Source organism: Myotis yumanensis, unplaced genomic scaffold (assembly GCF_028538775.1).
Source record: "Myotis yumanensis isolate MYYU_CA2020_CCGP unplaced genomic scaffold, mMyoYum1.0.hap1 SCAF_2, whole genome shotgun sequence".
Lineage (NCBI taxonomy): Eukaryota > Metazoa > Chordata > Mammalia > Chiroptera > Vespertilionidae > Myotis > Myotis yumanensis.
Window position 1 is genome coordinate 158,138,362 of NW_027223753.1, and position 12,377 is coordinate 158,150,738.

Consider the following 12,377-nt stretch of genomic DNA (forward strand, 5'->3'; position numbering starts at 1 on the left):
ATCCCACTATTTTTAATGTTGGCAACTAACTCAGAACATTTTCAAGACATTCTTTTGGTCAAACAGTGTGGTAGAGGCTGCCAGTTTGGTACCTCTGACCTAAATAATTGAAGAAATCCAGAGATTGAGTAGGAGATTTAGCATATGTGGGGAAGTAGAAGTGATAGAGAAGAGAAGGCAGTGGTCAGGAAGGACGATTTTAGAAGGGAGAAATTTCGAACGAGGTGGCATGATTTCTTTGCTGAGCTCCAGTTTCACTCATTCAGCTACTGCTGGACATCTTCACAGGAGTATTCTGTAGTATTTCCTCAAAGAGAAGCAACTAAAAGTGAATGCCTCATTTCTTTCAAACCTGTTTCTCTGCAGGTGTTAGCCTATTTTTTCATAGTAGTACTTTTCTTGGTTACACTGGCTTAAGACAAATAGCTGTATCTTTTTGTATTAATAACATTCTTGTTTAATGCTTATAGCGTTTCAGTTTTATAAGATGAAAAGAGTTACGGAGATGGATGGTGGTGATAGTTATATGATGTTATGAATGTATTTAATACCACTGGACTGTATACTTAGAAATGGCTAATTGGTAAATTTTGTTATGTGTATTTTACCGTAATAAAACATTTATTTAAAAATAAATATTTATTTGGTTAAAAAAATAACTACTTAAAATATTCCTGCTTTTTAAAATCCCATTTCCATTATATTATTGGGCCCTTTTGATTGTGTTTCTGAAAAGTAGAATTATCTAGGGAGCATCCTGTTCTCTTGCTATAGTTTGCTTTCTTTCTTAGTTCAGGTTTGATTACTATAGCTCCTAATACTTCCATATACATCCATCTTCACTTACCTCGATCCATTCTTCATATTGTTGTAGAGTCACTGTTCTAAAAAGGAGTTCTTAGTGTGAATACCAGTGATGGAACTCTTATGATGCCACCTCTGAAAGCAGCATATTTTTCATGGATTATTTCATTTTATCCATGCATCAACTCTATGAGGAAGGAACTGTTAATCACTTTTTATGCATGAGGAAACAGAATTTTCAGGGCCACAGGTTAAGAAATGGTGGAACCTGGGATTCAAAACCCAAAACTATTGGACTGCAGAGTCCTCATGCCACTCCCTTGCTCTAATCATTAGGACCCTCTAAGTCAGTGGTTCTCAACCTTGGCTGCACATTAGAATCACCTGGGAATCTTTTTAAAATCCTGATTTCTGGGCCTCATCCTCCGGAAATTCTTTCTTTGTTATGGGGTGGGACCAAAACATTAGTAACAAAGAAACAGAATTTCCTGAGGATGAGGCCCAGAAATCAGGATTTTAAAAAGATTCCCAGGTGATTCTAATGTGCAGCCAAGGTTGAGAACCACTACTCTTAAGTTGTTTCAGTCAGTGGAAACAGGCTAAGTGAGTAGCAGAGGGTCCTCAATGCATGATGTGTGTTGGCATAATATATAATAGCCAGTCACCAGATTTGTCTGGAGTAGTGGTCAGGGACTTTTTCTGTTTATTGGAGTCACCTAAAGAGCTTTTAAAATATGATGCCTAATCTGATCCTCCCAGACCAGCCAAAATAGAATCTCTGGGAATGGGGCCCATGTGGGTACTTTCAAATGCTTCCTAGATGGTTCTACTTTACAGCCAGGGTTGAGAACCATTGATTCCAGAATATGGAGTGTATGTTATGGGAGGTCAGGGAGGGGAAATAATGTTGGAAAAGTAGGTTATTTTGACATTTGTCTGCCATTCTTTGGTCTGTTGGATGTTTCTGAAGCTGTGATTTGTGTTCTGCCAATCATTAAGCATATAAAAAACACAAAAACAACTGTTTTCAAGTACAGTGTATCAACTAAATTAGAAAGGAGAGCAAAATGCATCTGATAGTATGCTCTAGATGAGTGATGGCGAATCTATGACACGCATGTCAGAGGTGACACTCGAACTCATTTTTTTGGTTGATTTTTCTTAGTTAAATAGCATTTAAATATATAAAATAAATATCAAAAATATAAATCTTTGTTTTACTATGGTTGCAAATATCAAAAATTTCTATGTGTGACACGGCACCAGAGTTAAGTTAGGGTTTTTCAAAATGCTGACACGCCGAGCTCAAAAGGTTCGCCATCACTGCTCTAGATACTTTGGTGTTGAACCCAGGCACTTGCTTGGCACCCTTGATCCTTGGAATAACAGGAAGGTGGTAAGACCACAGGTTTGGATCTAGGTGCTACTTTGTTATCTCATAGTCAATGCCTGAAGGTTTACAATAGGAAATATATATTTAATTGTAACTAACTTTCCTTTTATTTTTTTCTTTATTGCATGTAGGGCATTATATCCCCCCCCCCCTTCCCCAAATGTGTATAGATTAGTTATTTAGGAATATCTTTTTAGTATAATACTGTGAATATAAAAATATTTCTTATGAAAGGAGATACTGTTGATAGCCACTGATTTGAAATAAAAAGATTCCGTGGATAGCAGTGTTAATAACAAAAGATGATTCCCTTTTGAAATTATTCAATGGGATGTCTCTTAAAAATTTCCCTATGGTATAGGGAATTTCATTTGACAGTATGTCTGGATAGCCTGACCATTTTTACTTTGGGACATATTAAATCTATACGGAAGCTATTCTTTTTTTTTAAAAAATGTTTTAATTGATTTTTTTTTGAGAGAGAGAAACATCAATGTGAACATCAATTGGTTGCCTCCTGTACCCACTCTGACCAGGGATCTACCAGGGAACAACCCAAAACCTGGGTGTGTGCCCTGACTGGAAATCAAACCGGCAGCCTTTGGTGCATGGGACAATGATCAGCCAACTGAGCCACCCCCACAAGGGCGATGTGGGGCCTGTTCCTACTAATACGTGCTTCCTAAGCACATTACTTACATTCTCATTTATTCAACACAACAACTTTATTGAGATAGCTGATATTGTTATTTTGCTAAGAGAATAAAGTATGGCTTGTGGTGGTTTAAGTGATTTGCTTAGGATCACATAGCTACTAAAACACAGGTTGTCCAACTCTGACTTCCAAAGCCCATCCTTTAAAACAATCACGTGAAAGTCTAGCCCATGCCATTTTGGGCTTCAAAAAGAAAGCTTTTTGGGTCATGATATAAGAATCGGGTACAATTGTTTTGCAAGGAGGTCCAGTATTTAAGGATATCTTGGGGTGTTGGTTTGCTTTTTAAGGACTACATGGTATTAATTGGTCATTAGATTTAAATTAACAAGGTTGGTAAAGCTATCTAGATCTAAGTGTTAACTTCTTTCATATTTATAGTAATAATTTTGCTAAGCATCCCAGTTGGTGATTACTTATGTGTTTTTTGGTTTGTTGTGATTTTATTGTGGAAGCATGACTATGTAAAGCATTCTAGAATCTATCCTGAGAGAAATTTTTTTAAATTATATTTTTTAACCCTCACCTAAGGATATGTTTTTATTGATTTTAGAGAGGGAGAGAGAGAGAAAACAATACTGATGTGAGCCCTAACCAGTTTGTCTCAGTGGATAGAGCGTTGGCCTGTGGACTCAAGGGTCCCAGGTTCGATTCCGGTCAAGGGCATATACCTTGGTTGCAGGCACATACCCTGTGGGGAGTGTGCAGGAGGCAGCTGGTCGATGTTTCTAACTCTATCCCTCTCCCTTCCTCTCTGTAAAAAATTAATAAAATATATTTTTAAAAAAAGAAAGAAAGAAAAATACTGATGTGAGCACTGATTGGATGCCTCCTGTACCCCCAACCGGGGATCTACCAGGGAACAAACCTACAACCTGGGTATGTGCCCTGACTGGGAATTGAACCTGTTGCCCTTTGGTGCACAGGATAGTGCTCCAACCAACTCAGCCATACCAGCCAGGGCTATCTTGGTAGAAAAATTTTACTCAAGAAATAAAGACACTTTAAAGAGATGCTAATGGTTAGACTTCTTGCGGGGGGAGGGGCAGCGTAACCCAGCATTTCCAAAGATCTATAGCAGTGATTTTCAATTGGAGTACTGCCACAGGCACGCTGATGTGCCACAAGACTTTTTAAAACATGGAATACCTGGCTATTTAAAAGACCTCTTTTCCCTTAGATTGTCAAATAAAAATATGATAGCAACCAATGCACCATAACCGGTGTGCCATGGAAGTTAGAAATTAATTTATATGTGCCATAAGATGAAAAGGGTTGAAAATCACTGATCTATATAGCATTAATACTAATAAGACTTTATTTAATTTTTTTGTGTTTCTCTTACTGAAATAAAGTGGGTTTGATAAGTATCATTGCTATAAGTAATGTTAATTTTTTTAATCAAGCACATTGTAGATCATGAAAATAATCATTTAAGAAATATGCCAAGCTTTTTAGGTGTAATATTTTGTATACTTGGAGGAAAATCTTGTTCTCTGTTAAATGTTTTGTCATTATAAGTCTTATAAAACAATGTTCTGAGTGCCTTTATGGCACTCAAAGAGTAGTGATAGCTACCTAATGAGTTGATTATTCTAGATTTAAAATGATTACTGTGTCCTCATTGTGCCTATGTAATCTTCTCTTTTTTTCTGAATTCAGTACATTTAAAGTTGAAGTTTGCCGCTAAAGATGGCAGACCCAGATGTCCTCACCGAGGTTCCTGCATCATTGAAGAGGTTAGCCAAGTATGTGATCCGGGGCTTCTATGGCATTGAGCATGCTTTGGCCTTGGACATCTTGATCCGGAACCCTTGTGTGAAAGAGGAGGATATGTTGGAGCTGCTCAAGTTTGACCGGAAGCAGCTTCGTTCAGTTTTGAATAATTTAAAGGGAGACAAGTTCATCAAATGCAGAATGAGAGTAGAGACTGCTGCAGATGGGAAAACCACTCGCCATAACTACTACTTTATCAATTATCGTACTCTTGTTAATGTGGTAAAATATAAATTGGACCACATGAGAAGGAGGATTGAAACTGATGAGAGAGATTCCACCAACCGGGCTTCCTTCAAATGTCCTGTCTGTTTTAATACTTTTACAGATTTAGAAGCTAATCAGCTCTTTGATCCCAGGACAGGTGAGACTTTTCCTTATGAATCTTTTAAGTAACTTTTAAAAATAAAATATGTATTCTTTTTCTTAAATTGATTCATCTAATTTTTAAGCCAATCATGTATTTTACCTAATAATAGAAAAACATGTAAATTGACTGTACCTTCGCTATGCTAACCAGCCAATCAGGAGAGTATGCAAATTAACCTAACAAAGATGGCGGTTAATTTGCATACATAGGCTCCGAGCGGTGGAGCAAAACCTGACAGCCCGGGGGCCGGAGCAGCGACGACCCTGGGGCCGGCAGCGCAGCAAAACCTCACGGCCCTGGGGCCAGCTCCAGCTGGAGCCCGGCCAGAGCGAAGGCCTGGGTGCTGGGTGCCAGAGGAAAACGGGTGCCAGCAGCCAGGGGAAAGGAAGGCCTATTGCACGAAGAGATTCGTGCAATAGGCCTCTAGTATCATTATAAAAGTGAATGGATTGGTGTAAATCACTATATGGTCTGTGTTAGTCTTACTGCCCTGTTTGACTGTTATTCTTTTAGAAGCTCTTGTAAAGCCTTTCTCCTTCACAAAGGAGTGTACTCTTCCACCCATGGCCTTTCTACCTCTGTTCCCACCTCCACCCCTATTTACAGGTACAGCTCAATCTGAAAGGTTGACTTCTCTATCACTTGAAGACTATTCTGACCATTTCACTTTTGACCTCTTCATCCAGTATATATTTAGCACCTGTTTATGCCAGTCACTGTCAGACAGTCACAGTATAGTGCATATAAATGTTATGTTAGTGGAAGTGTAAAGTGCTATCAGGAGTACATAAATAGGGCTTCTAATCTGGAATGGCCTCTGAAAGAGCTTAAATAACAGCTGAGACTTAAAAGATAAGAGTCAGCCAGATGCAATTAGAGGGGCATCTTTTCCTTCAAATGGATGGATATTGAATCTCTTAGGGCATTACTTAGTGGAAGAAAACTGTCAACAAGATATATAATTTTTTCCATTTAAATACTTTAGTTAAGGATCTTTTTAATCAACCAGAATTTACAAAACACATTTTCAAATAGTTCAGTATATCTGGCACTAACATCAAAAACTTAAAAGCGCTGGGTTGTATAGTTATTTTGTCTTATCATTTATAAACAGGTAAAGAGACTATAGTTTTGCTAATTATTCAGTAGACAATTTGGTCTTACTTTCAAGTGTAAAAATCAATAGAAAGAGTCAATGCTGTTAAGTTAGATTGTCCTTTTGTTATGGCTGAATTCAGGAGTAGAGGTGACTTTCTAAAAAATTCCTAGATCTGCCTTTGAAAAAAACTATCAAAAATATAATTTAAACTTTTACACATTAAATTTTTATTGTAAAAAAATTACAGATTTGTCCAGCTGGCTTCGCTCAGTGGTTGAGCATCGACCCAAGAATCAGGAGATCATGGTTCCATTCCTGGTCAGGGCACATGCCTGGGTTCTGGGCTCGATCCCCAGTAGGGGGGCAAGCAGGAGGCAGCCGATCAATGATTCTCTTACATCATTGATGTTTCTATCTCTCTCTCCCTCTCCTTTCCTCTCTGAAATCAATAAAAATATATTTTTAAAAAATTACAGATTTTTGTACATGTTTAATTTTCTAATTTTTGTACATGTTACATATTGTACACTTAAAATTTTTTAAGTGGGAAATAATCTCAATATCAATTAAGATTATTAATAAAAAGAGCTAGCTTAGGACTTTTTTCCCCCCCTTATTTATGTGAAGCAGTCATTTTGGATGGAAAGTCATTTAAAGAATTCTCATTTGTGTTAAATGTTTATTTTGCCCGAATCTTTTTACCTTGAATGGACTTCACTAGGAAGGCTCTTGTTATAAGAAAATCTAACCATCCTGATTATGAGGATTGTTCAAGTATGCTATAGAGGAAGTTGTAGAATATATCTGGAGTTCTTTCAAAATAGACTAGGGAAATCTCGTGTTTTTTGCTATTCATGTTAACAGATTTTTTTTCTTTTTTATTATTATTATTTTTAATCCTAACCCGAGGATATATTTTTATTGATTTTTGGGGATGGGGGGTGGGGAGAGAGAAACAGAAACATATGCACAGGAATCAAAACTCTCAATCTTTTGGTGTACAGGACAGTGCTCCAACCAACTGAGCCAACTGGCCAGGCCAATTCTACCCGATTTCTTAAAGGAGCTCTGGGTTTTGGTTTTGTGATTCTATGCAGATGTTGGTGTTACAGTTAGTGGTCATCTTCATTACTCTTGACTGCAGTAGAAGGTGTTATGCAGTCCCTCAAAGAGGGTAATCTAAAGTAATGTGCTTCTACTACATTTATTCATCATTTTATTCTTATTTCATGAAGCTTTCTAAAAGGAAGTTACTCCAGTATTTATATTAGTATTTAGGAGATTGATCTATGATGCTCTTTGAATTTTACCCAACGTTAGTGCCTGAATGAAGCTAATTGTAATCAACAGCTGGGTAGCTTATGGAAGAGATGGTCTAACACCCAAATAGTCAAGGTTATTTAAATCAGGGAGTTGAGATAGAGTAGGGGGAATAAAAATATTTTATGAAAGAGAACTAAAACTGTAATAATTGTTTTGTGGCCAGTCTGAACAAAGACTTTTTAATATGAAGACTATGGTCAGCATGAAGGTGGAAAGAAGGTGTTCAAGGAAAGTAAGAATAAATCATTTTACCTTGGTATCACTTGGGGGAGGGTGCCCTAGGGAATGTACTCGCCTTTTGATTATAATTTGGCTTTTCATTTGTACTTTCCTTTAAGGACGGAATGTGCTGACTAGGTGATATTAGGACCCAGCCTGCTTGTCAGTTTTGTCTTATTTTTCACTATTGCCTTATACCTTCTGTGTTCTATACATTCCCTTTAGAAACTTTGGTCTTTTTTTCCCTTCCTGATTTGCTCAGAATTCATTCCCTTCACACTCATTTTGAAGAAGATGGGAAATAAACATTTGGGTATTTGTATCAGAGTAGGGGGGGAGGCTTTTTCTGCTGTAATATTGTAATATTTATACTCTGTTTAAGTTGATAGATTACAGTTTTCATTCTAAGCCCAATCCTGTACAAAGCTATTCTATTTCTTGGTTGCTGTTGGAGATTGAGGATGTTTCTGACCAAATGATGGGATTATCTACTGAGCTATCTTCATTCCCATCTCAACAGTTATTAGGTTGAACTCTTATATTATCAAATAGGGGTTATTCAGGAATTAGATTTGAAGCCTTCTAGACTTTACAGCTTCCCTGATATAAAGTTTTAAACTCAATTGTATGGGCAGCTCTCTGTTACTCACTAAAGGGTGGTGACTCCTAGATGAGCACCTGGGAATTCTGGGCTCAGGAAACTCTGAGTCCAACAAGAATTATTTTATTAAGGCTAATTCACACATAAGCCAGAGATCTTCCTACTTCAATTTACAGCTTTTCCCTACCTCATCTCTCTTTTGTCTAAGAATTTGTAGATTCTCTTCATACTTTCCATTTTGGTGTTCTTGGGTTGAACTCTCGCCAAATGTTTGATGGTTGTATGTGTGAGGTAATAAAAAATATATATTGGTCTCTGCCCAGTTCCTTGGACAGATGTCCTAAAACCCTTGTAATTTCTTAAGTGATAAGAGCACTAGGAGCATCTTTTGTGCTGTTTGGTTTTTGACCCCCTCCTCTGCCCACCACCCTCACACACACCCTTGGTCCTGATACAGGGCACCTGAAAAGAAACCTTTGTAATTTCCTGGGTGATAGGAATGTCTTTTGTTCTAATGAGGCAACTCTGGTGGGCTCCTAGATGAGAAGCTTGGAATTTTCAGCCCCGTTCCCCCTTCTCTTGAGACAGGAGAAGGGCTGAAAATGGAGTTAATAATCCATTATGTCTATGTAATGAAGCCTCCATAAAATTCCCAAAGTATTAGGTTTGGAGAGCTGGTGAACACATGGAGGTGCTGGGAATGTGACAGGCCTGGACAGGGCATGGATGTTCAAGCCCCATCCCACAAACCATGCCCTACACAGCTCTTCCATCTAGATATTTATCTGTGTGCCTTATTATAGTCTTTAACAAACTGGTAAACATGGGTAAGTGTTTCCCTGCATTCTGGAACTGCTTTAGCAGCTTAATTGAACCCAAGGGGTGGGGGAAGGCAGGGGGTCATTGGAACCTCTGACCTATAGCCAGTTGATGATAACCTGGGCTTGCAGCAGGTTTCTAAAGTGGAGGCAGTGGGAGCAGTCTTGTGGGACTGAGCCCTTAACCTGTAGAATCTGATGCTGTCTCTAGAAGGACAGTGTCAGAATTGAGTTGATTGGTAGGACACACAGCTGGTATTATAGAGAATTGCTTGGGGGGAGGGGTAAAACCTCCACACACTTGGTGACTAGAAGTGTCAGAAGTGAAATGTTATATGTGAGTAGTGAGTAGTACAGGAAAGACACAGGGAAGAAATACAGAGAAGAACTGGGGTTTTCCCTACACAGGAAAGAAGACTGAGGTTTTTCCATTATAGTATGTACAGATACTTCATGAAAATGGAATGGCCTCGCCTTTGCCCACTAGTCCCCAGTTTCAGAAACTTAATCGGGAAAAACTAGCTATTTTACTTGCTGAAATATTGGAGGTTTATGTAATTAAAACAAAGACAGTATGACATGAAATTCCTCAAATCAGGAAAGTAGAATCTTGTGGTTCATAAATGCATTTTTTAGATTTAGAAGCTTTCTCACCGTGGAAAAATTAATATTTCTACTTTCGAAATCTCAGCCATGGGTAATTTAGTTAATGGCACTTCTAAGTTAAATTCAGCAACATGCTTCTCCCAAAGGGAAGGGGTAATTATATTCTCTCTTTTAGATTTTAAGGCTAAATGATATGGAAACAGCTTTATATTTTCCCTTTTTAATTTAAAAATTAAGCAGCCATAAGGTCAGGGATAATTTGGAAGAGAAAATATTACCCACAAAACCACTAGCTTTTGCATATTACTTATAATTATAATCACAGCCAAAAATAGTTTGTGATCTCTTGGTTCCTTAATGTACCAAACTCTCTTATTTCTATCTAGTGTTCAAAAAATGTTTTAATAGGTGTAATTCTACCTTGTTCCCCATTTTACTTTCTACACATTTTCAGCACTTTGATTGTATCTTTTTTTTCTTAGTGCACATACCATTTTATTCCTGTAAAAGTTGTTTTCTTAAGACTTCTCAGCAGTGGGAATATAGTTTTATAGCTTCTGGAAAACAGCTCTGCTCACCTGTATACCACCAACGCAACTTTAGTTTTATGGCTTCTGAAAAGGCATTATGGCACTATTGTTTATTGTGGATTGGATAAAATCGTTAGGTGTTTGAATTAGAAACAGTTTGGGAGCTCCTATTACTGAAATCACATATAGACCTGGGAATCTCATTTCAAAACTAAGTTTTTTTTGTTTTTTTCATGGCAGAGAACTAGGTCATATTAGTAAGGATGTTTTTTGTTGTTTTTGTTTTGTTTTTAATCCTCACCAGAGGATATTTTTCCATTGATTTTAGAGAGAGGGAGAGACAGAGAAACATTGATGTGAGAGAAACACATCGATTGGTTGCCTCCTGCACTACCCCAGAGCCTGGGCTGGGGAGGAGCTTGCAACCAAGGTAAGAGCCCATGGCCAGAATCGAACCCAGGACCCTTTGGTCCAAAGGCTGACACTCTAAGGCAGCAGTTCTCAACCTGTGGGTCGTGACCCCTTTGGTGGTTGAACGACCCTTTCACAGGGGTCGTCTGAGACCATCCTGCATATCAGATATTTACATTACAATTCATAACAGTAGCAACATTACAGTTATGAAGTAGCAACGAAAATAATTTTATGGTTGGGTCACAACATGAGGAACTGTATTTAAAGGGCCAGAAGGTTGAGAACCACTGCTCTAAAGGAATCCCATTTTTAATAAACTTCTAAATAAGTTAAATTTAAAAAGAAATTTTAAAAGTATATTTAATAAAATCTTAGGAATAAGAATTTAGATATTATTTTATCTAATTCAGCTCATTGAATTGTGTGTAGGTGCACATACAAATGCCTATGTTGTACTCTAGGGTTTGGAGTACTCTTATAAGCAATAAATAAACCCAGGGCTATATAAATTTCTAGGATATTTTAGATTGAATATTAGGGAAGAATAGGATAGCTTTTGTGAAGAATCAGCATGCTTTGTGTGATTCCATGAAAATGACTTAGAGAAAAAAAACCAAGATGGCGGCATAGGTAAACACCAGAAATTGCTGCCTCCCACAACAACTTCAAAAATACAACTAACAGACAAAATGGACATCATCCAGAACTACAGGAAGGCTGGCTGAGTGGAAATTCTACAACTAGAAGGAAAGAGATAAGCACACTGAGACTCAGAGGAGGTGTGGAAGTAAAGTGCAGAGGCACGGAGGCGCACGCGGCAAGGGCTGGCAACTGAGGACGCAGCTGTCTTTTTCAATCGGGAGGGAGTCACAAGCCCCCAACTGCTCTGAACTCCAGTTCTGGGTGATTCTCTGGGGACCCTGACTCATACGGGGAGAAACTGGACTGTCTGACAGCGGGCAGAACTTGGAACTCGAGGGCGGCTTTCTCTCAGAGGTGCTTGCAGCGATTACTAGGACACTGAGACCCGGGGCCTCTTAGGGCAGGGCTGAGGATCAGCTGTAGCTGTTTGCTCCACCCTGTTGATTCCCTGAGACCCCACCCCACCCAAGCTGAGGCAGAGGCTTTTGCATATGAATGCCCTGGCCCTTTGCAATCTGAAAATTACCTAACAAACTGCAGCTGGGTCAGACATACCCAGAACTTCCAAGAGAAGGCCCAAGGCCCCACAACAGCTTGCATTGCTTCACAGCTGGGCCTCATCTGGGCACGTCCAAACCACAAACTAGGAAGGGGAATCTGCAGATCTCTCTATTGCTCCTGCTGCGGTAGACTCAGGAAGAGGCTAAATTAGCACCTCCTTAGATCCAAGAGCCAGTGTACCCAGTGGTCAGAGTAGAACCATCCAGATTACAACTCCTCAGATCCATAAGGGACACACTCAGGGGGCAGACTCAGAAGCACCAAAGCCTCACTGAAGCAAGTCTTGCCCCAGAAGGGTGTCTTCAGCACAGAAGTTCCCCCACTGTAGACACAGCTGACTCTCACAGCCAATTGGCCTGGAGGTCAGTTCCTCCCTGTGATACCTACAACAATCAAGGCTTAACTACAACAAGACTGTGCACAAAGCCCACAAAGGGGTGCACCAAGAGTGTCCACCTCAGGTAATTGGGGAGGCTGAGCCACTGGGCCCTATAGGACACCTAGCA

General features: G+C 39.0%; 1 protein-coding gene across 2 annotated transcripts in view; it reads left to right on the forward strand.

Moving 5' to 3' along the window:
* Window positions 1-12,377, forward strand: part of GTF2E1 (general transcription factor IIE subunit 1) — a 51,515-nt gene that overhangs the window by 1,573 nt on the left and 37,565 nt on the right. For both annotated transcript variants that reach the window (XM_070406276.1, XM_070406278.1), the window contains exon 2: window positions 4,575-5,052. In XM_070406276.1, the coding sequence (XP_070262377.1) occupies window positions 4,605-5,052 (448 nt within the window). In that variant the 5' untranslated portion in view covers window positions 4,575-4,604. The remainder of the gene's footprint in view (window positions 1-4,574; window positions 5,053-12,377) is intronic.